Raw genomic sequence first — 27,356 nt, 5'->3', positions numbered from 1 at the left:
CTGATAGGATCCACTTGGGTCATGTGCTCCCCCTGAACCAATCACCACGCTTAGGAGAATGCCATGAGCTGATTGGCTTGGGCCTGGTTTATGTTTCATTCTTGAGACCAATCACTGTGGCCAGGGGTTTGGGATTACATGAACTGGCTTATGCCCGTGAGCCCCCACCCCTTGAACTAAAGTGAGATCAGTCCCATCCGAACCAGGAGGCTGCTGTACTGTGGAGGAGACATGAATAGGGGGAGGCCAGGAGCCGTGTATATATACCTTGGGAAGAGCAGCTAGTGGGTGGGGAACTCTATCTCTCAGGTCATTGGAACGGAAAGACTTGGAAAAGGAAGCAGTGTCCCAAGCAGGGAGAAAACGCAACCGCACGACCTAGATGGTACAGAGGTGCTAGTTTAGCCAGCTCACGTTTCCCAGGGCTGACCGCGACACGTCTTTCATTCATTATCTGGGCTGAGCCTTACAATCTACACTCCAGGTAAAATGAGAGCGGACAGAGCTGGGAAGAGGCAGAGCTGGGTGTCAAACTCAGGCCCCGGGGCTGGGTGGCAGACCGGTGCTACACCAGGACTGGGGATGTGTGCGCCCCAGCCTGGCCAGGCTAGCACTGGCCACGGGGCCCCAGGCAAATCACCTCCCTCTTCTTTAGAAAGTGCCTTCAGACCCACTATCTTATGTGACCCTCCCAGCAATCACACGAGGGGGCTGGTCTCGTGTGCAAATGAAGAAATGGGCCCAAGAAGTGGCAACTTGCCAAAGTCCCACAGCTCCTGAGCCGGGGCTCACACCTTGGAGCGAGGGGCGCCGAGCCCTGTGCTCTTCCTCGGCAGCCTGCCATCCTAATGGACGTGACGCTGATGTCTGAGAAGAGGGCTCTGGGTGGGTGCGTCAGGGATGCCTGACCAGGTGTGTCAGGGATGCCTGCTTTCCTGGGTCCGCTTTGGTTCCCATGCCTTCTCTGTCCTCTGTTGGTGCAGCCTCCAAGTATACCAAAGTGGGGCAGCTGACGCTCCGGGAGAGGCTGGCCCGGATCAACACGCACACCCTCTCCAAGAAGACCACCCGGCTGAGCCAGCTGCTGAAGCAGGAAGCTGGGCTTGTGCCCAGGGTGAGCTCCCAGGGCGGGGGCGACGGAGGAAGGGTTGCATCCCAGCCATCCCAAGGAGCAGGACTATGCAGTGGGTGGGGCAGGCTTAGACCCCTTTCGGAGATGAGGAAGCTGAGGCTAAGCGGGTGAAGGGAGTCCCCAACACGGCATAGCCAGGAGGAGGCAAAGGTGGTCCCCTCACGTGATTCTGAAGAGCCAGGGTAGGGCTTTCTCCCCTGCCTCCTGTGCTACTCTTTCTCTGAGTATTTTTTTGTATGCAGACAGGAGAGCTGATCTCTGGGTTTGGGCAAGGAACCAGCTGTGAATACCTATCAGCAGCTCAGGCTGATCGAATACCTCCTCTGAACCAGGCATGGTTTGATCCACCCAGTGAAGTAGGTGTTTTGATTACCCCATTTGCAGATGACAGAACAGGCTCAGAGAGGGTAAAACACTTGCCCAAGGTCCCACAGCTAGGAAGCAAGTGAACCAGGACTCATACGCTCGCTCGTGTATCGGAGTTCATGGTCTGAGTACAAATCCATTAGGCCGCACTCACTGCCTCTAACCGTCCCACTCCACTTTGGGGCCGTAGGAAGTGGCTCTGAGGGGCAGGGCTGGGCGAGGTGGTCCCCCGTGAGGATTTGGGATGCGGGTGTGGGTCTGCACTGCCTCACTGCCTCCCCCAGGGATATTCTCAGCCCTCACAAACTCTCCTCTCAGACAGAAGACAAGGAATTCGATTACTTAGAAGAGAGGTTGCACTGGGTGTCGCTGTGTGTGACCGAGACGAAGAACAACGTGGCTGTTTACCTGGCTAATCTGGAGGTGAGGATCTTGCAGTTAATGACGGGTGGGCTGGGCTGGGCCCCCCAGGCAGGAGGCACGCAGGGCTAATCTGACAAGCTGGCAGAGGCAGCAGCTGCGGGAACCAAACGGAAGAGGTCACCTAGTCACTGGCTGTAGGTCAGAAGAAGGCCCTGGGCAAGCACTCCCCAACCCTTAGCTTCCAAGCCCATTGAGCTGCTAGGGAATGAGCTTGGTTAAAATTCACTGGCGTCCGAGCCCTCTAGAGGGACCCTGCCATTCTGGCACCTAGAGCAGGTGACAGACTCAGGTGCCTGAAGGAGTCAGGCAGGTAATATTACCGAGTGAAATGTGCAGGTGTTCAAGGCTTAATATCTAACAGGCTATTTATGAGACTTTTCAGGAACGTTAAATACATAATAATATTTAGAATTTGACTGACTGACTGGATGGGCGGATGGTTCCAACTAAAGGGGTAGCTGTTACTTGGCTCAGGGAAGCTGTTGCTGTTTGGGAGTGTGGACCCAGAGTAGCCAGTTCTGATTTTAGGGGGAAAAAAAAGACAACTGAAAATTCAGACTTTTAGACGAAATCTCCTGATGTGTCCATGTGAACGACAAATGAAAATTTAAATGCTGTATAGGCCCAAGAAAAAATATTTCTAGAGGCTGAATTCAGCCTGCAGGAACCCCAGTTTGCATGCCTTCCGACACATCATTTGCCTCGTGCCCAAAGAGTCCTTCACTTTTGTTATTGATGCTGACTCATTCCATCCACTCTGTCCCTTTCCTGTGGTTTCGCTCTCAGTCATGTCCATTGGTGCAAAGCAGTCTGGTCAGATGATCACAGGCTCTTCGTACAGTGGGGTTTGGGGTGGCCTTACGGGAAGTGTGTAAAATGAGGGAGGCCACAGTTCCCTCTGTGTGGGGCAGATCCCCCTGCTCATTCCTGCTCCATCCCGGGCCCCCCGGCGGAAGGATCCGGCAGCAGGATCCTGTCACAGTACAATGAGCTGGGTGCGGAAGGCTCTCAAGAAAAAGGATGGAGAGGCCATGAGAGAGAAACGAGAGGCATATGAGAGACACATGTGGCTCTGCAGGTAGGACAGATACTTGGAAGCATTCAGCTGCATTTCCCCAGACTCAGGCTTATGTGACAGACACAGCGTTGACATGCAATCCCATAACAAGCACGCAACTCCCTCTTGTCATCCCCAGTCCAGGAGAACCTTCTTTTGCCTGTGTGTCTTTAACACAGGCAGAGCGAGGGGCGCCTGGGTGGCTCAGTCGGTTGGGCGTCCGACTTCGGCTCAGGTCATGATCTTACAGTCTGTGAGTTTGAGCCCTGCGTCGGGCTCTGTGCTGAAAGCTCGGAGCCTGGAGCCTGCTTCCGATTCTGTGTCTCCCTCTCTCTCTGCCCCTTCCCGGCTCAAGCTCTGTCTCTGTCTCTCTCAGAAATAAACATTAAAAAAAAACAAACAAAGATGGGCAGGGCAAATCTCCGGCTGGGAGCCTTCTGTAGGCAACGATGTCCAGACAGAACTTAACGACGTTGTTTTTATTGCAATTACTCTTACATGCCTATTTATGGCAGTGATGGCTGGTTTTCCTCTTATGGTAGTGTCATCAGTGGGTTGTTTTTTTTTTAAATACTTTGATACAAATAGGCATGGTTAGTTGATTTCAAGTGTTAATAGAATGCGTGGAACATGCACATGGCAGTAAAACCACAAAGGTGATCGGCAAAGGCATGAAGTTTGGAAAGCGCTGGAATAGGGAGAGAGATGTTGGTTCAGTCCAAGGAAGAACTTTCTAATCACCCAAGTTGTGCAAGGATTGACTAGGCTGTGTGCTTCCCTGTCACGGTGGGTGTGCAGAGAGCCTGGACAGTCTCTTTGAGGGTAGAGTTGGGGGGTGGGGATACAGGCGTGAGATGGCTGTGATGGGCCATGACTGACTGTCTCTCCTTTGCTCGGGGTCCAGGCTTTCCTCCGCTTCAGGCCGCAGGAATCCGAGCTGGACATCCCTGGGGGGCCGGTGGTGCAGTACTGCAGCCTGATGGGAGACCTCCAGCTCCAGGCCTTCCCAGACTTTGTGAGTGCAGCCTCTCCTTTCCCCTTGCTTTTCAGGCAGGCGGCAGAGCCTATTAGGAACGATATTTAGGGGGCGCTTCGCAGGCTCCATCGGTAGAACATGCAGCTCTTGATCTCGCGGTTGGGAGTTCGAGCTCCACGTTGGGTGTAGAGATTACTTAAAAAAAAAAAAAAAAAAAAAAAAAAGAAGAAGAAAAAGAAGAATATTTAGAAGTCAGGACCTTTACACGATTGTCACATCCGCAACCGCCCAGAGTTGTCAGCAGGGCAGGGATTATTATTAATGCATTTTACTGATAAAAATAGCCCCCGCTAATGTTTGTTGTGCCTTGCTGTCTGCCAGGCACATAAGCTGCTGAGCCCTTTACAGTCTTCATCGCATTTAATCTTCACAATGTGGCTCACGGGGTCGATGCTATTAAGAGCCCCATTCTGCAGATGAGAGCTGGAGGCTCAGAGAAAGTGACTTCCCGAAGTGACTCAGATGGTCAATGGCAAGTTGGGATCTGAGCCCCCAAAGATTGTGTTTGCGATCACCACTCTATACAAGATCTTTTCAGACCTGTGCACAGATGCTGGGAAGCGCCAGGCACTCTGCTAAGCTCATATGTGCACCGTCCCCGTTTTTCAGATGGGCACGTGGAGGCCCAGGAAGGTTACATAACACGCAAGAGGTCATGGCTAGTCTGTGGGGGCGGGACTAGAGCCCAGTCCTACCTGCCTCCAAAACCCCTTCTCCCAGGTGCCTGTCCTCTGCCACTTCCTTGCCCAGCCCCCAGCTCACCTCTCCCCACAGAAGCAGCGGCTGGAAGGCCTGGTATGGCAGCCATTGTGCAGCCTCGCTAAAGCCCTGAGTGGCCCTCAGAACCTGGTCAAGAAGCGTCTGGACAAACTACTGGACTTCGAGAGGGTGGAAGAGAAGCTGTTGGAGGTGGGCAGCGTGACGTACGAGGAGCAGGAGGCCAGGCACACGTACCAGGCCCTCAACTCCCTGTTGGTGGCTGAACTCCCCCAGCTTAACCAGCTGGCCATGCGGTGGCTGGGCCAGATCTTGCACACGTTCGTGGACCTCCAGAGGGACCTTGCAAAGCAAGTGCTGCAGAGGGCAGAGGGCAGCTTGGCCCAGGTAAGGCCTCTGTAGGATAGCCAGGCAAGGCCTCTTGGCCCCTTCAGTCAGCTGTTTGCGGGGGCTGGGATGGAATGAGATGGGGCCTTCCAAACAGGCCATCAGGTGCTTGGGAGGAGCCCACGGGGACCTTCTGGATCTCTCTGATGCCGGTTCTCCTTCCATTAATGGAATCAGATCATGTAAACAAGGGTAGAACTGGGACTTCAGGCCATTCCTGGGCTCTGGGATTCAGAAGCGGAAGAGGCTCTGCTGGGAAAATAGCAGACCTTGGGGCCAGGCCTTGGGGTGTATTAGACTTTGGTGAAAGAGGCCAGGACCCTTCTACACAATCAGGAGTGAATGTCCCAAGCCTCCTTCTGCTGCTACTATCCTTCTAGCAGCCGCCTCCTCGTGAGCACTTAGTGAGTACCTTCCGTGTATTGTCTCACCTAATCCTCACAGTGGCCCTGTAGAGTAGGTGGTGTTATTGTCCTCATTCCAAAAGGAAGCCCCTGGCACGGAGGGGTTAAACGGCTTGCCCAAGGCCACCCCGCTGATAACAGGATGCAAACCCCCATGCATTTTGTTGCATGAGATTTCCTCTAAATCACACATGCTCCACCTCCGTGGAGGCTCTGTGCCTCACTGCACCCCTGCAGCCCCTTCCAGCACACCTCTTCTGAGTGTGACCACGGCCCTTCGCACCGACTCCTTCCTTGGCCTGGAACACCCCTACCCCATCGTCCCCCATGCCTTCCACAGTGCCTGGCGTATGGTGGGAACTCCCCAAACATGTGAAGGATGAACAAGTCTCTCCATGAAGCCCTCCGAATCCCCTCTCCCGGCTGGGAGAGCCCATCTCACCGTCCTCTGCCCTCCACCAGCCCTTCGGATGTGCTCTGTGAAGCACTTAGCAGAGCCTGCCTTCTGCTGGGCTGCTGGATGAAGCTGTTTCCCCTTATTGAGGAGGGCTGGGACTGTAGGCTTTATTCTTTTTGGCCTTCCAAGCATTTAATACAGAGTTCTATCAGACACTCTTTTTGAATTTAATTAAGCCTGAACCATCTGCAAAAAGAAGCATTTCTCTTTCCTGAAGGCAGAGGGTAAATCTGATTAGATGATCTTGTCACTCTCTTCCCGCCCTCTAGTTTTCCCTCCAAGGCTGCCAGGCCCCTGGTGTTCAGACCGGGATGTGTGGGGCTGGGGAGTATTACAGGGTGCCAAGAGCGGGAAGGTCAGCTTTATAAAAGCTGAAAGGGGACATTTCCTGGTTGGGCCTGTCAGTGATTGGTGCCTGCTTCCTGTCTGTGGCCCATGGCCCCTCCCCCTGGACCGGTCCTGTGGAGCCCAAGAAAGGCCTGCACGGTGGAGCCTCAGTCTGTCTGCATCCTGGGGGGCAGGGGAAGGGCTCTAAGTCAGAGCCAAGAGCAGTGAGTTTGGTGACAAGCAGAGAGAGGACATGTCTCTGTTAGCTGTGGGGTCTAACTCATTCCTAGGTCGTGTGGTGAGAATGCTGGAGATGGCTAGCAGGGCCAGGGGGTCAGCGTGGAGCATTACTCAGAACTCCTTGGGCTCCAACCCAGTTTAGGCCTAAAGAACAGCGTCGTGACTTGCATAACTGGGAGGTGCCAGAGGGGATGAGCCCCGGGCAGGCTGCATTCAGTACAGATAGTGTTGTCGGGGCTCTGACTCTCGCTCCCCCTCCTGGCTCTGTGTCCCTCTCCGGGTTGGCTTCATTCTCAGGCAGACCCTTTTTCTGCATGGTGGGAGAGACAGCTTCACATCTCAGAAGCTAGGGGAAACGTTATTCTGTCGTTCTCAGCCTTCACATACTAAATCTGCGGGAGGACTCCTCTGAGCCTTGCGTGGGCTGCTTGTCTAGTCCGTGGGCTGATCACGGTGGATGGGAGAAGGGTGGCCGTGCCTGCCAGCCGTGTGGCTGCAGTACCACGGTGGGCAATCCCGCGAGACCCTCCCAGAGGGATGCTTTCTTGAAGGCAGGCAAAAATGGCAGCCGACAAAGATAGAAAGACCCATCGTAACACATCGGGGCTGGAGTGTAGGCTGCCAGAGTCCTTCTGTCCCCTTTCTCCAGAGCGTGCTCTGATGACAGTGTCTGCCCCACCCAGCTGCCTCACCACCACCTCTCCGAGCCAGCCTTCAGGAAGCTGGTGGAGGATGTGCTGGGCCAGACTGGTCACCAGCTTCGCTCCTTTCAAGAGAACTTTGAGAAAGTGCTGCCACCTCCCACCATACAGGTAAGTGTCCCTCCTTGTCCCGTAGACCGTTCGGTCCTTCACCTGCCAGTGGGGTGCAGCTTTTTTTTTTTTTTTTTTTTTTTGTAAAATATTTTTCTCTAAAATATAAGGAAAGGGTACCTTCCAGTCCACTTGAAGGAGATACACAGATAATCTATTTTGTTTAAAAAAAAATTTTTTTTTATGTTTTATACTTGAGAAAGAGAGAGAGACAGAGAGCGAGTAGGGGAGGGGCAGAGAGACAGAGACAGAATCGGAAGCAGGCTCCGTGCTCTGAGCTGTCAGCACAGAGCCCGACGAGGGGCTCGGACTCACAAACCATGAGATCATGACCTGAGCCAAAGTCAGATGCTTAACCGACTAAGCCATCCGGGTGCCCCTAGGTAGTCTGTTTTGTAAACAGAGCTGAAGTAGCTAAAGGAGAAAGAGTCCCCAGAGGAGGACGGGCCTGGATTTGAGGAAATTGAAACTGAGTGCTCAGTCGTACGTGGAATTGCGAAATTAAGGGTCAGGAGACAGTACCAGGATTCCCCAGAAGGGAGAAGGGGACACAGAGGGACAAGTAAAGGAGCCCAGCAGAGCACACCCATACAGGTGTCCCGGGCACGTGGCTGGAGTGCAGAGAAGGTCAAAGACCATCAGAGATGCATGGCCGTTCCGAGGGGTGCTGACTCCTGATTGGGCCACAGCCGTCCCCACTTCCTCCCCTACGCTGACACTGCCCCAGCAGAGGTCTCAAGGGGGGTGTGGCAGGGGCCCTGCTATTCGGGGAGAGGAAGGTGCAGAAAATCACAGAGCAGGCACTCGTATGGGTCCCGGGGCGTGGGAGCCTCCTCTCTCTTTCTGCTTAAGACACAATAACGTTGTTATCGGAAAAGCATCCCAAGCTGATTGTAGAAAGAAGACACAGAGAAACAAAAAAGAGAAAACGAATGGGAACATCATAACCCCAGTATGTGTTGCAAGTCAGTAGAAGAGAAGGGAAGCCCCTTCTTTTCCACCTTTGTTTCTGCCCCACCGCCCACACTCCCCCTATGCATTCCAGACTTCTCTGCCTGAGGGTGCAGAACCCACAGAAGCAAGGTGGTCACCCAGGAGTGCTTCTGTCCCATCACTCCTGGTGATATTTTTCCCTGGCTCCCCTCGCCTCCTCCAGGGAATACTGCTGTTCTCTTCCTAGGGCCTCTCTCAGACTTGAGAAAGGAGGCAAATGTTTCTACACTACTGGCTTTTATACTCGGGTTAATACCAGCATTCTGGGGTGGGGGTGGGGGGGGCGCGGCGGGGAAAGCCACCCTGTCTCCACTTCCATTTAAGGGCCTATTTAGAAACACCAGGTCCTCCTGGTTCTCGATCCTGACTAACGAACCCTCTGGAGTAGGGCTAATGGCAGAGTCTGTGCCCAATGCCCCTGAAGGGCACCTCTGCGTGTTTTCCCTACACCAACACCTCCTCTCCCAGAAATAACCATATAGAATATGATACATAGTCAGAGAGTATATGGTAGACCTATATTGAACACCTTAAACTTCTCCTTTGTTTTTCAAAAAGGGGACAGTCGTCCCCGAGTCCCTTCTTGCTGATACTTCTGGAAACCATGAGCAAGAAAACAAAGGCAATGCCAGGAGGCCGTTGGATGGGCGGACAGTGCCACTGAGTCATTCTTCCCAGCTGGGTGGCAGTTCGCATCAGGGCAGAGCTGTCTTCTGTGTTCCCACTACCCCATTCACAAGGCTTCCTGGGCCTTGGAAACAGTAGGTGCTCAATGAACACTTGTGGAATAAAAGATAGCACTCCCTTCCTTCGCACATGAGGGAGGGTCTGTGCGTGTCACCCTGTGCTGGCTGTCACAGCAGCCACACGAGGAAGGCCAGGTGGCCGTGGGAAGCTCACAGCCCTGCTAAGAGCCCTGCCGGGCTTTTTCCTGTGGGATGATTCAGCTTGAGGCTGGGGCCAGAGTGTAGGGCCCAGTCCTAGAGTGCTGTAACTGAGAAATTTCAGAACCCGAATTAGGATTTTAGAAAATCCCAGAAGTGTAGACCTAGAGGGGTTTTAGGGGTTAAATTAGAGGGTTTTTTGTTTTGTTTTGTTTTGTTTTTTCTGAGATCCCTTCAGCTGCTAAGAGTGTATGTTCTTCCTGTGGTCCAGCCATCTGTTGGCAAAGAGACTGTTGCCCGGCTGGGATGCCTGTCGGCAGCAGAGGTTGGATCAGCCCAGGTCCCCTGGCCGTCGGCACGTGGGCAAACACCGCACCGGCTTTGACACGCCAACTCTGGCCCCTGTGTCTCTGTCTGTCCCTCCCTCCCTCCCCCTAGCCGCTCCTTCCAGGGGCTGAACGCCAGGTGCAGGCGCTGCTAAGCAGATATGGCCCGGAGAAGCTGTACCAGGTGACAAGCAACATCAGTGGGGCTGGGACTCTGGACCTGACGCTGCTGCGGGGCCAGATTGTGGCTCTCCTTCAAAACAAGGACACCAAAGGCAACAGCAGCCGCTGGCTGGTGGACACTGGGGGTACGTGGGACTTCGTGGGCTCTTCCCCTTCCTCTGGGAAAACCACCCAACAGGAACCAGCGGGGAGATCCGGGCACTAGTGTGGGCCAGAGCCTGGTTGTGCAAACCCAGGATGGGGATTGGCACAGGGGAAAATGCAGGGCTTGGGGCACAGCCAGCTGGTATGGTAGGTGACATGCCAACAAGAGGAAGGCAGTCTCATGTTGCTGCGTCCGTTATCAAGCACCTACTGTGTGCTGAGCGCTGTGCAGAGAAGACAAGGACCCTGCCTGGGGACTTCACAGACCACCGGGGTAGACAGAGATGTATGGAGAGAACTCCAGCCTCTCTCTGAAAGATGTAGATTCGCAGACGGGACGCTTGGATCCCAGCCACATGGGAGACATCTGACATCCAGAATGAGGGAGATGTTGTCCTGTCTCCTGTGCACTGGTCCCGCCCTCGGGTGTGCTGCTCAGGTCTGGGCACCCCAGTGTAACTGGGCAGGAGGCGAGGGGCACTTTGAACCCAGGACAGGATGGCCTGAAATGTCTTCCAAAAAGGGGCACGTGACCCACGAGGTGAGGGTTACACAGGACCCGGTGGGGATCCACAGACAGCTTTTCCCCTTCAGACTGTTTATTGTAATTGTTACTGAAATGTTTTTCTGCGTTTGAGAAAAACTAGAACCAGTACAGAAGCCGATATTTTCTTCAAATTATTGATAGAACAGGTCTAAGGTTTAAAAAGTGAGCCTATCAAAAACTTAAGAAAACGATACAATCGAGCGGAAATCGTGAAAGGGCACTCTTCATGACCCAGCCGCCTGGGTGTTCAAGCTGGCCCCTGGGGTCAAGAGGACGGAGCCGGGATCCCAAGCCTGCCACTCTACTAACTGCGTGACCCCAGAGAAGTTACGGAGCCTCTTAAGCTGTGTTGGCTCAGCCATCAGATGGAGACAAGAGTACTGACCCGGAGGGTGGATGTGAAAGCTAGACAATCGAATGCCAGTTCTGGCACCCCGTGGGCCCTTGGGAAATGCTGACCATGCACAGCCATAGCAGCGGGAATGGCACTGGAGTAGTTGTTCCTGAGCAGGAACTGGGGGCACTTGGAGAAGGGAAAGGCAGTTTCTGCCTCCTGGAAAAGGCCGTCCTGGGGTGAGGAAGCAGCCCTGCTCTGGGCCTCTGCTAGAGGCGGAGGGGACCCGTGGGCCCAGCACCGGAAAAGCAGTTTTCATACCAGCCCCAGGAAGAACTTTTTAATCTCTGTCAAAGCTGTTCAAAACAGAGTAGGCTGCCTCAGTAGGGAATGAGCTCCCTGTCAGTGAGGGTGTGCAAGTAGAGGCTGGAAACAGTGAGTGGGAGTGGGTTGGGGATGGCTTTGTGAGGTTCCTGCCATGACCTTTTCAGGTCCTCTTTAGGGCTGGAGAGCTGTGTCGGAGGTATTCACTTCCGTGAAATGGTGGTAACTTCCTCTACCCCTGAAGGGTGGGGAGGGCGGTCCGCAGCCTGATAACATTCTGCATGTCCTGTAGGGCATCGAGGGTACGTGCCAGCTGGGAAGCTGGAGCTGTACCGTGTCATCCCCGGTCAGGAGGAGGTCAAAGAGCAGGTGCAGCCTCCCAAGGACTCCCATCATCTTACACCAGAGCCCAGCCCAGCCCCAGTCCCCTCCGTCCCAACAGTGACCCAGGTGAGTCTGGGAGAGGGGTGGGATCTGTCTCTGCATGGCCACCTGGAGTGGGGCTTTCATTTTCCTCCTGTTCCAAGAGGCTACCGTCCCATGAGGCCAGGGCCTTGGTCAGTGGCCACACCGGTGTCCTGGTCAGGAATGGACCTGGAAGAAGGAAACCCCCATCCCTGCCACATCAGCAACCCCTTGCTCCCTATCAGCAGGACAAGTGGGATTCATTCATTTGTTCTTTCATTCATTCATTCAATATTTGCCAGGCAGTGTGCTAGAGGAGAGACCTAATAATGAGCACAAGTAAATCCTGGTCCTTGCCTTCCTCAGATTTATAATCTGAGCAAGTAATAAAATAATCATGTGGATAATTGTGAAGTTAAAGCAGTGATACATGCCAGGGCCCCAGGTATGGGAGAGGTTCAGGAAAGGCTTTTCTCAGAAAAATGATGCTTTTTCTCAGACTTGAAGGGTGAGCGGGGACTGATTGGCTGAAGGGGGTGTGCTGGGATGTGGAGGGGAAGAGCTCCCCAGAAAGCGTGCTCCAGGAATGCAGAGGCCCAGACAGGGGCTCATGAGGAACTGACTAAAGCAGGTGTGGTCCGGAAAGAGGAGGGCAGGGGTGAGGCGCTGCTAGAGAGGTGGGCAGGGCCAGGCCAGCAGGGCCTGGTGGTCTTGGTGAGGGTGTCAGCCTTTACTTAAAAGCAATGGGAAACGTACATGCACGTTCACTGCAGCACTATCCATAACTGCCAAAAATTAGAAACAAGTGAAATGTCCACCAGTAGATGAATGGGTAAACACAATATGGCATATCCGTCCAGTTAATTATTACTCAGCCATAAAAAAGGAGGTGCCAATACCTGCCACCACATTCAGTGTGATACGAGAGACCACATGCTGTGTGATTCCGCTTATATGAAAAGTCCAGAACCGGCAAATGCAGAGACACAAAGTGGATCAGCGGCTGGCAGGGGCTGCGGTTGGGGGATGGGACGTGCTGCTGTCTGGTATGGGGTTTCTTTTTGAGGTGATGAAAATGTTCTGGAATCAGTAGTGAGGGTTGCTCAGCCTCTGAACATATTAAGAACGATTGCATTGTACGCTTTAGAAAGATGACTGTCACGGTATTTGACTTATATCTCAAAACACAAGACAGTGATGGGAAGCCATGGAAGGGTTTGACTTTGCTGGGACAGAGTTCTGGAGGGAGAGCAGCTCAGTGGGGTCGCCGTGAGGGCTGGATGGGATAGGAAAGCCGGGAGGGCATATGTGAACCTCAGTAAAGGGAGGCCACGCTCCCAGTTAGAAAGGAGGAGCTTCACAGGTGACAGCTGAGCAGCAGAAAGGGCCTGGGGGGACAAGGGGTGGGGACCCAGAGGCTTGCAGTGAATAGCCAGGGGGTGTCTCGGACCAGAGACAAGCCTGAAGTGGGCCGTGTGGGGGCTGCACGGAAGCCTGTGGAATCTGACGTTTGCGGCTTGTGGCGCGTCCCTGGGAAGGCTCCAAGGGCCAGTGCCTGGAGCACCAGCCAGAATTAGTGCATCAAGCCTGCCTCCTGCAGGACGTTCCCACCTATCAGCAAAGGACCCACGAGTATCTCACGAGAGGGCCTGGCCCCCCAGTTGAGTCCCTGCTCCACCCAGGGTGGGCAGTGTCTCTGGGTCCATCTTCCCAGACACATCAGCTGCCTCCCTGTTCATGGGTCCACACATGTGGGGTCCTCCCAGTCTTCCCTTGCTCCTGATTGTTCTGAGGCTTGGCCACAGTAACAGTAGGAACGGTAAAAATAATCAGAGCAGCCTGCATTTACTGAGCCCTTACTGTGTACCAGGCACGGGCCTTCATCATTCATTAAATTCCCACAGCCACCAGGCGGGGAGGATAATATCACGTCCATTTTGCAGATGATGAAACTGAGGCCAGGGAGGTGAAATATTTGCCTGATAAATGCCCTTCCCTCCAGTTTTTCCTCCAGCTCAGTGCTTTTCCCGAAAACATGACCAAGTCACCCAACCTCTTTTCTGTACTCCAAGCTGGGAAATGGGCCTGAGCAAATGACACCTTTAGACAGGGTGGGGTGGGGGGGAGGTGATGAGGCAGAGAAGGCCATGCCCTCTAGTCAGTGAGATGGCAGCAGTGGGCTGAGGCCAGACAGGCCTGGCTTCATTGCCATGTGATTTCTGAATAAGTTGTTTGACCCCTCGGAGTCTCAACTGCCGTATCTGAAAAATGGGCCAACTGGGATTATATAATTGTGAGCATCAACACGAGGTAAAGTGCTGGGACGGAACCTGCCACATAGTGGGTATTGGTGGCGGAAGTAGCAGAGGTAGCCTTCATCTGTAGCACACAGGATGTCCTTGGGAGGTGGTGACAGCCCAGCAGTGGGGACTGAGTCGGGTGGGAGGGAGCAGGACGAACAGCCTCTCTGGGTGGAGTCTGTCTGTCTCCTCCCCTCCCCCCACCCCCCGACCATTTCTGTGTCACTTTCCATGTGTTTCAGGTGGTGGCAGCGTACCCCTTCGTGGCCAGAAGCAGCCATGAAGTGAGTCTGCAGGCAGGCCAGCTGGTGACTGTCCTGGAGGCCCAGGATAAGAAGGGGAACCCAGAATGGAGCCTCGTGGAAGTGAACGGGCAGAGAGGATATGTGCCTTCCAGCTTCCTGGCCCGGGCCCCAAGCCCAGCTCCGTGGGGCTGGAGTCTGCCCTCTTAGGGTGCCCTCCTTGGAGCCCGTGTTGCCAAGGGATGGGGAGGCTTAGATGCCGTGATCCTGCGAAGGAACAGAAGCCAAGAGAAGGTGGGGCTGGAAGGGGGGGATCAGGCCAAGGTTGGGTGAAGGGCAGCCAGAGAGGTGGGTGGACCTTGCAGAGGACCCGGCTTGGCTTGGGTGAGCTTGGAAGGCTCCAGGCAGAACCACTGTTATGCCTGCAAAGAAGGTGGTTCCCATCTGAAGTCACAACAGCCTGGATGGCAGGTCAGATTGATAAGGACTTGCTGTAGCTTATGGCCAATCTTACCTGTGCTTTCATCCAGCCCTGCCCATGGGAGTGGGTCACCCAGGTGAAGGGTACCTGCGTGCGATGGGGTTACGGGGACACACTGGAGAGGTCCAGGACGACCTGCCCTGACGGTTCGCTTCCTTCATGTGGCATCAGGAGACACCACAGCTGACCGGTCGTCTTTTATTTCTCCACGCTGGGAGCTGAGCTATCCTGGGCATCGAACCCCTGGGAGCCCTCTCGAGCAGGGAAGCCAGGCCGTGTGGGGCCCGTGGGAAGGTTCTCAGGAGACCGTTGGCCTGGCCTGGGAATGGGCGTGGCCACGTCACAGTTCTGGAATGTGTTTAGGCAAATTGAGAGGCTGTTCCGGGGAAGGGAGGGACTTTGAAAGCGTGTTAGGTGGGGCCTGTGAGACTGTTGCACACTGCCTTGTGTTCGCTGGATTAGGGAGCAAAAGGCTATGCAAATGGCAGAGGCAACTCTATGTAGCAAGTGGTCAAAAGCCTGGTGGGTGGGGGAGCTTAGGCATGGCTTGGTTTCCAGTTTCTGGAAGTTGGGAGCCAGGGGGAATCCCTGGTGGTTTCAGGGCCTGGAGGCAGCAGTGAATGTGAAGTCAGTTGGCCGTGGAGCCTTAGACACAGGACACAACCTGTTTTTCCCTCCCCGCCACGAAGATCCAACTCACAGGGTTGTGGTGAGAATGAGCTGAGGCTAAGGTTGGGAAGCTGCTTGTAAATTGCGAAGTGTGGTATAAATGTAAATTGCCTTTGGTAGCAGGATGTGCCCAGCATCACCTGACCCAGCTGCAGCTAGGAGCGTTCCGCTCCCCATTCCCTGGGCCCGGGCCAGACATTGTCAATCAATGTGGCGGCCTTTTCCATAAACCCAGGGTCTACTTCAGGATCCTTCTCAACACTGCATTCTAGGCAGCCAGTCAGTCTCTTGAACTTGGTGAGATCAAACCCATTGTCAACCCTTTCTTGAACCTGGAAATTGAAAAACAGTTCCTGTTCAAGGAAGACTGGCCCACTGGGGCAATTTGGGGTGCAGCCACTGTTGAATCATCATCTCTGGGTTGTCACTTTGGCTAAGATAAATCTCAAGGTCCAAAGAAGGAGATGGTCCAGCGTGATCTTTAATGCAAATGATCAATTTTGGAACGAACCCAAGTTAGAATGTGTGTAAAAACTGGTGGCAGTTTTGGCTTATTTCCAAGAACATCTCCATGTTATTATAACTGTAGGGCCTAACGCTGTTAGCTCTGGTTTGGGGAGGGCATTTGAGAAATATGCATGCCTGTGTGAGAGTCTGCACCTCACCCCTCAGCTTGTGAAAGCAGAAGATGCATAATGCAAGAGAAACTCAGTCCCCGCTGGCCCTTTCCCAGCACGAAATCCACTCTGTAAGATGCTCTCGGCTCATTTTCCTTTCTCTTTCCTGCTCAGGTTTCTAGTACCAACAGGAAGCCTAGGGGAGCAGATAATAAAATAGAAAATGCATTTGTGTGTTCCTCACTACCGAGAATCTGCCGTGGGCTGGAATCCTAGCTCAGGGCTTCTCAACTTGGCTACTTGCTGTGGTCCCTGGGCAACTTTCAGCTGTGACTGATGCCAGGATCCCACCCAGAGATTCTAATGGAATTCATCTGGGATGTGGCCAGGGCCTCAGGAACTCAGAAAGCTCCCGAGGTGCTTCTGGTGTGCCATCGGAGCTGGACGAGACACTCAGGGGTGGACGAGAGGGGTGTGCTGTCAGAAGTGGCCACAGGCTATAAGCTAGGATGTACCCCATCAGAGCTTTGTCCTAGCTCAGATGTTTGGAATGGGCGGCTGTAGAGGTGGCTTGAAATAGGACAGCCTGTTCTGTCGGGTCCCAGAATGTATATTTATTAAGTGCCATTAACAGGGACCTGAACAAAAGTGGATGTTCTTGGAGGCGTAAGGGAGAAACCTGAAATACACTTGGAACCAAATCTATCTCGCGAGGGGAAAATGAAAATGTGTTCAGTAGCACATGGGTTGTGGTGTCTTGTAGATAAGAGGATGAGATTAAAAGTCACTGACAGGTAAGAAATTGCATGTCGAGAGAGAGAGAGAACGGCCTGAGCTTTCTCCAGGGGACTCTGGGTAATGTGCCTTTCCCCCCCCAAATGCCTAGATCCATTACACTGTGTCTTATTTATTTCATGGTGGGCTCTCACCTATTAAACTTGCTAAGGTTACTTGCCTGTGAACCAAACAAGACTGATTCACGAGGGTAGCCCTTGCTCCCTGCGACAGAGTAGATCCTCCTTAACCTTTTGGGCCCAAACCCAGTTTTGAACATGAGGATAAGATTACAATGTCAAGGGAAGATGAATGAATTCTCGCGTACGATATGGAGGTCTGGCTTGGTGAATCAGTGATGTGACCTGCTGAGAATAAAGGACTTCACCGATGAAAATGTCTCTGGGGTTTGTGGGACTCTACCCATTGGATAGTCGGATGCCACAGTGTGACCTGTGCTCACTGGATACCTGCTGTTCATAAAAATGGCGCCTCATCTGCTCCTGGGTTCGTTTAATGAGTGTCTAACACCCACCCCTTGGTGCCTCCAGGAGCTGGCCTCAGCTGCTGGGATCCGGCGAGAAGTCAGACGGATGGGGGCCCTGTCCTCCCGAAGCCCACGGTCTGGGGAGGGAGACAGACAAATCAGTAGTCAGTTACCGTGCAGTGTAAGTGTTCAGGTGGGGCAGTAGCAAGTGCCAGCGGAGGGGTCACCCCCGCTGTCCGAGCTGAGGCTTGATGGGTAACTTGGGTGAAGGTGGGAGGGAGGGCACATGCCAAGGCCCAGGGGCAAGCATGAGCACGTTTCATCGGGGACCTGAAAGGCTGTAGAGCTAGGACACAGCGTGTGTGGAGGCGTGGTAGGTGTCGTGGGAGACGGCTGAGAGAGGGCAGCGTGAGAAGGAGCTCTGGGCTGTGTTCTGAAGGCAATGGGGAGCCACCGAAGGGATTGAAGTAGAGGAGTGACATACCCAGGGTTGTATTTAAGGATACAAGCTCTAGTGCATTCTGGAATTTCCCCAAGGTCCCGTCACACTGCTCAAGTAATAGATTTTCCATGCGTACTGCTTACATAAACATCCCAGAGGGGCTGGGAGGCCCTGCCTCCAGGGACTCGATCTCCCGGCCAGCTGGAGAAGCAGGACGTACAGGCATCAGGCTGTTACCTGGTACCACAGGGCAGGATGCCGTCAGAGGGGTCCTATGGACCAGGCTTGCAGGTGCTCAGATAGGAGGGAGTTCTGGGGGAGTGAGGGGCTGAGGTGCCCAGGGAGGCTTCCTGGAGGATGCAGGGCAGGGGCCGGGCTCTGTGGGATAAGTGGGATTGGGGGACGCGAAAGGGAAAGAGAGGCCCTCTCAGGCCTGGGGAGCTAGCGTGGTGGTGTGAAAAGCTCCTGGGCCTGAGAAGGCCTCTCTTTCCCTTTTGCTCGGCCTCAGGACTCCTGAGTTCAAGGTCTCCTTGACCACAGGCAAGTAGCAAGTGCACTTAATCATGGTTTCTGCATGTGAAGAAATTTGGTGAGGCCCCCCAGCCTGCCCTGTCCTCTCCACTCAGCCCCAAAAGTACTCATTGTTGAGTCCTGGTTTATCCCAAGGAGTCCCTGGCTCCCTCCACCGGGACCTAGCTTCCAGCATGGAGGTCACTGTAGGGCCTGTCATGACAGGGCAGAGCCTAAAGTACCCTGGACCGGGGTTACGGAAAAAATTGGATTCCACTTTGGCAACATCAATCAGGAAGAGCAGGTAACCCGAACAGTCCATTCATCTCACCTTGCTTGTCTGTTTTTGTTTGTTTGTTTTTTAATTTTTAAACATTTATTTTTGAGAGAGAGAGAGACAGAGAGAGTGGGGGAGGCGCAGAGGAGACAGAATCCGAAGCGGGCTCCACGCTGTCAACGCAAAGCCTGACATGGGACTTGAACCCACAAACCGTGAGATCATGACCTGAGCGGAAGTTGGACGCTCAACCGACTGAGCCGGCCAGGCGCCCCTCATGTGTTCTTATCATAATTTCTGAACTTGTCTTTTCTGTCTTCTCATCTGTAAAATGGGCCCAACTCCTGGTCTCACAGGGTGGTGGGTGGGAGTAGTAAATGGAACAGTCAGTGTGACGGCTCATGGGTCACACATCCAGGAGCCTCACTGCTGTGCCCTGAAGGAAATGGTGAGCTCTGGCCACCAGGTGGCAGCAGGGCTCTACCCGTCCGCTGCGGGTCCTCCCGAAATGCCCTCGGGCTGGGCAGATGGCGCAGTTGAGAGGAAGGACCGGGTGAGAGCTTAGGGAGTGGTGGGGACTGTGTTGGACCAGAGCACTCCCCCACGGTCCAGATTTGCTGGCAGCTTCTCGGCTGCAACCAGTGTTCCACAGAATGAGGGCCCAGCGATGCCAGACATTCTGATTCTTCAAGAGAAGCCAGAAACCAGGGTTATGTCTGTTTTTATTTTTTGTGTGTGAAATCCGTGTGGAGATTGTATGGGCCACAACAAGCCCCGCTTTGCATCTTCTGCCTGAGTGTGGGTGGAGAGTCTCTTCTGGAGAATGAGTGTCATTTCTTTATAGTTCCTCTGAAGTGCCTTCATGTGTCCCCACTTTACCCAGACATTAATCCCCCTTCCTTGGATCTCTGGGAGCGCGGATTCCTTTCATACTCCTGTTACTATTGCCATCTTCAAACTTACTGGATGGTGTCCCATATTTTCTGACCCACCCATGAGGATCTCCACGGTACCTATCCCACAGATTTCTTTTAAGTTTATTTATTTATTTGAGGAAGAGAGAGAAAGACAGTGCCACTGGGAGAGGGGCAGAGAGAGAGAGAGAGAGAGGGAGACCGAGAATGCCAAGCAGGCCCCACGCTGCCAGCACAGAGCCCAGCTCGGGGCTTGGAATCACGAAACGGTGAGATCATGACCTGAGTGAAAACCGAGAGTCAGATGCTTAAACCGACTGAGGGGGCCAGGCACCCCTCCCGCAAAATTCTTTTACGGATTAAATGAGATACTGCTATCACACCACTTAGCCCGGCATCCAGCACATTAGTGCTCAAAAAACACAGTTATCATCATTAAGGGGACCTCAGCAGAGACAGCATGACATGGGGGGACAGGTTCATAGAGCCTGTCTTTCTCCCTTGTACGTGGGAGGGTGATGAGGCCTGCTACTTTCCTACGGGGAGGAAGCTCCTGATCCTGGCTCCTGAGAGCCTGGCTGTAGTTGGACACAGCCCTTCCCTCAGAGGCTGCCGTCACGCCCCAAAGGCATCCCTGGAATCTTCCCTCTTCTGCCCTCTGTGGTGTGGCCAGGGTGGGCAAGTTTCCCGTCCAGGGCCACGCTCGAGGGCACCAGTGGCCCGGATTCTGCTGCTTCTCTCCAACGATATCCTTTCTGCTGTCCTGCGCCCGGACAAGTGGGACAGGCACCCAGGCAGCAATCAGCATCCTGATTCTGCCGGAGCAGCAACTCCGGTCACAGGCTTGGGGCCTTCTGCACCCGGGGGCGTCTTCTCGGCGTATTCCCTGGAACCAGAGCTTGCTGGGGCTCCCGTAGCAGATTAGGGAGCAAAGGTTTGTCCTCCCGGGCTCTGACTTCTGGCTGGGCTCAGGAGCACCAGCTGCTGCTGTCCGGTCCCTACCGAGGCCCCAGGCGGCCCCCGTGCTTCTAGCACACCTCAGGTGGTTCTGGGTTCCCCGTCTTGGGCTCATCATCCGCCTGTCCTCAGGGGACGGGGCATCCTTGGAGCCTGTGAGTGGAAAGGGGGCTCTAAACAGTAGCCCCAGATTCGGGACAGCCCTGGGCTGCGGGAAGTTTAAGCCGGAGCGAGTGTTGGGGCCGCAGCCATCCCCTCTGGGCAGCTCGCACCTCCAGAGGTTGGCTGTTGGCTTGCTCGCCCTCACCTTCATCCTCGGCCCTGCTCTGCTCTGTGCTGCGGGGAACTACATTTCCCAGGCCTCCCGCCCTCTGCTTTCCTGGCAGGGGCGAGGTGGGGAGAACCCAAGGTATTTCTCCCTCTCTCTCTCCATCGCTCCTTGTGGCTGGTCTTCTCCATGGTTCCAGCCCCTACGGGACAGCCCCTCTCTCCCCGTGGCCTCAAGTCTCGTTGAACAGACCTGGCTATGCTTCCCCGTTTCTGTCAGTAGCTTCCAACACCGGACACTAATAACACTGCCTCTTCCCTGCGTCCCTCCAGCCAAAGGACTGGAGTGTCTTTTTTGCTGTTGTTAACCTCTGGGGTGCTCCTTGGATCTTCTATCCTCTGTGTAACCTCCTCCCTATATTAAGTTTTTCTGTTCAAAATGCATCGGGTGGTTCTCTTTCCGACCAGACAGTGACTGATAGGTTGCTCAGTAGCTAGGGGTGCAGGGAGGGACCGGGCAGTGGAAATATGGGGCTCCCAGGTGCCCCTGCGTGAGGCTGCCCAACCCTCAGGGAAGATTGGGACCATCGCCAGGTCTGCTGCACCTTCCCTGGGGCAGGGGACTGTCCAGCCCTCCCATCTGGAGCTCTTGGAAGTGTCTTCAGCAGCAGATAGTAGCTGAGTGGGTCACACCCCAGGGTCAGTGGCTGTGAGAATCTGAGCGGCCCCTAGTCTTGGCCAGCTGAGGCTGTGTCTGCAGGGCTCTAAGCAGGCAGAGGCACAAAGGCAGCTGTATGAGAACAAAGCCAGGCTGTGGGCAGGAGACAGGGTCACCTCCTTCCAGCCATAGTGCCTGGAGTCTGGTCCTAGCTCAGGAGGGGCAGTGAGCCCCAGGTCAGGGAGATAGGGAGTGAGGTGGGGCTTCTGGCCAAGGAGGAGCCTGCTTGTCTTGATTCTGGGGTCTCAGGGTTTCTGGGCATATCAGCAGAGCCTCTGACCTGGGGAAGGACCAGTGCATTAACAGTGATCACCACAGCGTCTTGTCACAGCTCACGGGGCTGCTTGAGGGTGACATGAGGGAATCCACTTGACATGATTAATTCAGTACCTGGCAAATAGCAAGCTCTCAAGAGCTGCAGGCTAAAAAACAAACAAACAAACAAATACAAACACAAACACAAATCTCACCAGCAGCCCAGCACCGTGGAACTCATTCTGCAAGCATTTCACGAGCCATGCCGGTGTCCTAGTTAGGATTGAGCCCCAGGCCTCTCCCCTGGGACACAGCCAAGGCTGGGAGCACAGATCCAGTGGCCAGGGGAAGGAAGGGGGTTGGGTCAGGTGAAGGAGTTGTGAGCTTGGGAGGGCACACTCCCTAGGGACGTGGGGGAGGTGGCAGGTGTCCAGCAGGCGGTCAGAGCCCCCGTGGGGCACTTGAGGACAGCTCTCTCCTAGTGTCCAGGAAGGAAGAGATCGAGGCCAGGTCAGAGAGTGAGCAGTAGGGGCCCAGTCTTTGGGTTGAAGTTCAAGTCCCAGGCCCTGAGGACCCGGGGATCAGGCTCAATAAGGACACAGAGATCCTGGCAGGAGGCAGAATTGAGAGCTGGGCACCAGGTTAGGAGGTTCCAGCACAAGGGACTTCATCCAGCACAAGGGACCCATGAGCCCTGGGACCTAGAGCTGCTTGGAACCCACCCACTCCCACCCCGTACGAGGGCAGAGTTGAACCTGGTGGGTACCGTGGACCGGATCAAAGATACAGAGGTGGTGGTAGTCAGGAGCCCAGGCTTCGTGTTGCAAAATGCTCGAGTTCAAACCCCGGCTCGACACTTACCCACTGTGTGACCTCAGCGAGCAAGTTGGTCCATCTCTCTAAAACCTCACTTTCCTCTCTGTGGGCAAATCAGGAAATGGTCCTGCCTCAAAGGGCTGTCGGGATGTCAAAAGGGGATAAAGGTAGGGAAGTGCCTGCTGTATCTGATGATGCACTGTATCGAGTGCTTAATAAATGATTGATCCTTGAGCACGTAAGCCACCCCCTCCACGGGATCCCTTCCAAACGTTGCAGGCAGTGACCCTGCACCCGAGTTTTCTTGCCTCTGGGCTAACACTGCCTGCGTCTTCACCGTTCCTCCAACGTCTGTGTTCCTGACCCTCGACCACCTCAGACTCTGAAAAAATACCCCCTCACTACAGGGCCTCTTTTCGAAACTGAAGACAAGTAGATATCTTCAGAGGCCAAAGGTTGTTCCCCTGGGAATGTAACTGCGACCACGTCCTCGAAGACTCTCTGGAGATTGGAGTTGGCCATCTTGAATTACTTCACTCTCCGGAGAGGCCTCCCCAGCAGCCGTGGGCCCGGTGGCAGATGGCCTGGCTGATACGGCCAGCGTTCGAGTGTGCCTTCCCCTGACTCTTTCAAATTCCCAAATGTTTCTACCTCAAATTATTTTTCATACCCCCCCCCCCACACCCCAAAAATCCATGGGACGGAAGAGCATGCATAAAATAAAAACACAAGCACAAGGATCGCTCCCCGCCCCGCCACCTCGCCACCCACACCCACACATACCCCTCACGTAACCCCCACACCTACCCACACACACCCGTAGCCGCACAAACACGCATCCCCAGTGCACACCCCTCCCCCACCCCCCCACCCCCACACATACCCAATTGAAAAAATCTCAACATCCATTTTCTTCTCCTTTATCTCACACCCCTGGCCACCTCCCAGGCCAGAGACTCTAAGCTATGGCACGTCCCTTAGGAGTCATGTGTCCCCACCCCCACCTGGAGAATCACAGCCACCAGCTGGAAACTCTGGGCGCAGCGTTCCTTTCTGTAGTCCTACTGGAGTGATACTGTGTTTTTGTTCATGTATTACAATATGCAGGTACCACGTTATGTTTAACAAAATTGAATATGGAATTAGAATTGTGTCACTTGCTCCCCAAGGGACGGTCACACTTCTGTGCCTCCTCACAAGGTACGGCAGCAACCAATACCTACTCGGCAACCGCCACCCCAAAGCCCCCAGCCTTCTCCTCTCCGTAAATGGCGCCAACCGTCCCTTCAGTCATTCAAGCCCCCAACCTGGCATTCAGCCTGCTTCCTCTCTTCCTCTCAGCCCCTCACATTCAACCCCTCAGCGAGGCCAGTCAACCTTCCTGCTGTCACCCCACTCCCTGCCTCCACTGCCTCCTGACGGTCACTCTGTTCCCACCCTCGTCCGTCACCCGCAGCCCACTGGCCACAAAGCGGTCAGAGTGACTCTCCAAACACGCAGAGAATGTCCTGCCCCTGCTCGACACTGAACAAAACCCCAACTCCTCACTCTAACCTAAAAGACCCTGCCTCCTTCAAACCACATCACAGACCTTCCTGACCTTTGATCACCATATGAGGCCACACTGGCTTTCTCTCTTTCTATTCCTCGTGACTCGAAGCTTGTTCCTGACTTCGGGTCTCTGCACTGGCCCTTCCCTTCTCTGGCCGCTCTACCCCCAGATCTGCCCATGGCTTAGCTTCTTGCCAGGAAGGTCAGCTCCTCAGTGATACCTTTGCTGACCACTCCACCTGGGTAGCCTCCAACCCTCCCCACCCCGACCCCAGTCACTCACTATTACATCACCCTTACTGTCATTGCAGACTATATCATTTCCTCTTATTTTCTTATTAGTTTGTTGTCTGATTCTCCCTTTAGAAAGTAAGTTCCTTGGGGCGCCTGGGTGGCGCAGTCGGTTAAGCGTCCGACTTCAGCCAGGTCACGATCTCGCGGTCCGTGAGTTTGAGCCCCGAGTCAGGCTCTGGGCTGATGGCTCGGAGCCTGGAGCCTGTTTCCGATTCTGTGTCTCCCTCTCTCTCTGCCCCTCCCCCGTTCATGCTCTGTCTCTCTCTGTCCCAAAAATAAATAAAAAACGTTGAGGGGCGCCTGGGTGGCGCAGTCGGTTAAGCGTCCGACTTCAGCCAGGTCACGATCTCGCGGTCCGTGAGTTTGAGCCCCGAGTCAGGCTCTGGGCTGATGGCTCGGAGCCTGGAGCCTGTTTCCGATTCTGTGTCTCCCTCTCTCTCTGCCCCTCCCCCGTTCATGCTCTGTCTCTCTCTGTCCCAAAAATAAATAAAAAACGTTGAAAAAAAAATTAAAAAAAAAAAAAAAAAAAGAAAGTAAGTTCCTTGGGGCGCCTCGCTGGCTTAGTCTGTAGAGCATACAACTCTTGATCTTGGGGTTATAAGTTCGAGCCCCACATTGGGTGTAGAGATTACTTAAAAATTTTTAAAAATCTTGGAGCGCCTGGGTGGCTCAGTCGGTTAAGCATCCAACTTTGGCTCATGATCTCGTAGTTTGTGAGTCTGAGCCCCACGTCAGGCTCTGTACTAACAGCTCAGAGCCTGGAGCCTGCTTCGGATTCTGTGTCTGCCCCTCCCATGCTCATGCTCTGTCTCTCTCTCTGTCTCTCAATAATAAATAAACATTAAAAAAAATTTTTTTTATTTAAAAAAATCTTAAAAAAAGAAGACAGTAGGATCCTCAAAGGTAGAGATTTTATCCATCTTATTCAGTCCTAAATTAAAATATGTGTTAGTATGTCCCCAAATGAGATATCCTTATAGTAAAAAATTATTTATGGTTTATACTCAAATCAGATTTAACTAGGTGCCCTGTATTTTCGCTGGTAACCCTACTTAAGCTCCATGGGTCCACATCTTGGGAACATGGTCCCGTGAGAATGAAGCTGGCACAGGAAGGGAAGAGAGGAAATGTATAGGGATTTGCCGAGGGCCACATAGATGTTAAGCAGATTAGATAGAACAGGTTCTACACCTAGCTTCGTCTGATGCCCGGTCCAGTCTCTTGTCCCCTGTACTCACCCGCTGACCTACAGAGAATTCCCACAGAGCAGGACATCTCTCAGGTCCTCCAAAGTCACCCACTCCTCTTCATCCCCACTGCCAGTGAACTCGCAGCTTGGGGTTCCCCAAGCGCTCACTTGCCATCTTTTTTTTTTAATTTTTTTTTTCTTTAACGTTATTCACTTTTGAGAGACAAAGACAGAGTGTGAGCGGGGGAGGGGCAGAGAGAGAGGGAGACACAGAATCCGAAGCAAGCTCTGGGCTCCCAGCTGTCAGCACAGAGCCCAACTCGGGGCTTGAACTCATGAACCGTGATATCATGAGCTTAAGTTAGACACTTAACCAACTGAGCCACCCGGGTGCCCCATCACCTGTCATCTTACAACAGCCTCCAGCTGTGTCTCCAACTGTGTTCCTCCCGCCTTCCCTCTGTTTTTCACAAGGCCACTGCCAGGGAGAGCTTTCAGAGACACAAATCTGAATCCAGGCTTTGGCAGGACCTTCCGGGGTTCCTGACCGTGGCTTTGTGGTGTGGACCCTGTTTATTCCTTCCCTTCCTTGACCTCTGCACACTGCATTGCTCTCTCTGGCCTCCTTTGCACTCTCTCTTTCATCTGGGTGGTAGGTACACCCTCCCGCAACCTCCTCCCCCTGCTAAATCATCCTTCAAGTCTCAGTGATACATCACTTCCTCCAGGAAGCCTTCCTTGCTTAGTTCAGGTCCTTTTCCTATGTATATCTCTACCTGGGGTCCTTCTCCCTCTTTGAAATTGCCTTTTTACTCGAGGGTCTCTCCATGGAGTTAGCTCCACAAGGGCGGGGGCTGTGTCTATTTGCACTGCACCCCCAAGCCCGGCAGGGTGTCCGACATGGTTGATGTTCAGTGGAAAAGCTGGGGAAGGAATGAGGGTTCTCTGAGGACATTATGTTTTACTAAACTATGCACCAAGGTTCAGTTTCCTGGCACACAGTAGGCTCCCAGGACACATCTGTTGAATGGACGGTGGATGAATAAATGAATAAACAACATGGCTCAACCCCTCCCCCGCCAGACACACGCTGGATGCGTTCACCTCTGCGCTTTGCAGTCTCTTGCAAAAGAAAAGGCATCTCGGCTCCCGGTTTGGATACTGTGGGGTTTTGAGTAGGAAAAAAAAAAATAGTGCTCCTTCCACAAGAAGAGTTTCAGGCCATAGAGGCCTTTCTTCTTGGCAAAGGGAGGGGGGAGGGAAAGGGCCTCAGCCCAGTTTCCGGATGGCCTTAATTGGCCCCAAACAGACTAATAAGGTGTGAAATTGGCTTCATCCTCCACCACATCTCCCCAGCCAGCGTGTCCCTGTAGCGTCTCCCTCTGCTACCACGGATGCAGCACTGTCTCCAGCCTCTCTGTCCCCGGCAGACAGGCGGGTCATGACGCCCACGCAGCCCATGGCACAGGGCTCTGCAGAGCCCATGAGGCCATTTGGCCTCGGGCCAGGATGGGCTTTCAAAGCCAGAAGCATCCGATGTGGCGCGTCTGACGCACCTCCTAAGCCAGCCCCTGGCCTCTCCTGTCCTGATTTGCTCCTCTGGCGCTGGCTTCTAACGCAGGTGCGGGGGCTGGAGGGGGGGGCACCGCGTTAGGGGAGCTCTTTGAGACTCTCCCCCGACCCTCCCCCCGCCACCGTTGCACCAAATGCAGGGCTGGAGAATCAGAACCAAAGGGACCTCAGAGAGCAATGAAATTGGGGAGCTCAGGGGAACCCCTGGGGTGCCTTTAGGGCTGCTCGGGGGATAGCTGGAGGCTTCTGCGCCCCTCCTTCCACTAGGACAGGACCATTTTTGCATCAGTCTTGTTTACTGGCTCCTGTTTAAGAGTTCCTAGGAAGAAAGGGATTCCATGGCTGTAATAAGCCCTAAAACCAGCAGTCATTCCCAAACCTGCCTGTGAATCCGAATCAATGGGTGACTTGGTCAGAAATACAGATTCTGAGCCTTGTAGTGTGTTTGCCCACTCAGCCCCCATTTTCTCTCCCCCCCGCCTCCAGGAGAGCCCCTATGTTAGGTTACAAAGCTATGCCCCTCCCC

At 53.9% G+C, this 27,356-nt stretch overlaps 1 protein-coding gene across 2 annotated transcripts in view; it reads left to right on the top strand.

Moving 5' to 3' along the window:
* ARHGEF37 (Rho guanine nucleotide exchange factor 37) overlaps positions 1-16,757 on the top strand; it is a 54,896-nt gene extending 38,139 nt beyond the window's left edge. The window contains exons 6-13 of one of the 2 annotated variants that reach the window (XM_049648036.1): positions 984-1,114; positions 1,817-1,921; positions 3,883-3,993; positions 4,789-5,118; positions 7,230-7,358; positions 9,674-9,869; positions 11,386-11,543; positions 14,041-16,757. In XM_049648036.1, the coding sequence (XP_049503993.1) occupies positions 984-1,114; positions 1,817-1,921; positions 3,883-3,993; positions 4,789-5,118; positions 7,230-7,358; positions 9,674-9,869; positions 11,386-11,543; positions 14,041-14,250 (1,370 nt within the window). In that variant the 3' untranslated portion in view covers positions 14,251-16,757. Of the gene's footprint in view, positions 1-983; positions 1,115-1,816; positions 1,922-3,882; positions 3,994-4,788; positions 5,119-7,229; positions 7,359-9,673; positions 9,870-11,385; positions 12,123-14,040 lie in introns of those variants that run through there. The other variant, XM_049648035.1, reaches the window with a different exon arrangement.
* The last annotated feature ends 10,599 nt before the right edge of the window (positions 16,758-27,356 follow it).

Source organism: Panthera uncia (assembly GCF_023721935.1).
Source record: "Panthera uncia isolate 11264 chromosome A1 unlocalized genomic scaffold, Puncia_PCG_1.0 HiC_scaffold_17, whole genome shotgun sequence".
Taxonomy (NCBI): domain Eukaryota; kingdom Metazoa; phylum Chordata; class Mammalia; order Carnivora; family Felidae; genus Panthera; species Panthera uncia.
This window is presented reverse-complemented; position numbering and strand designations above follow the sequence as displayed.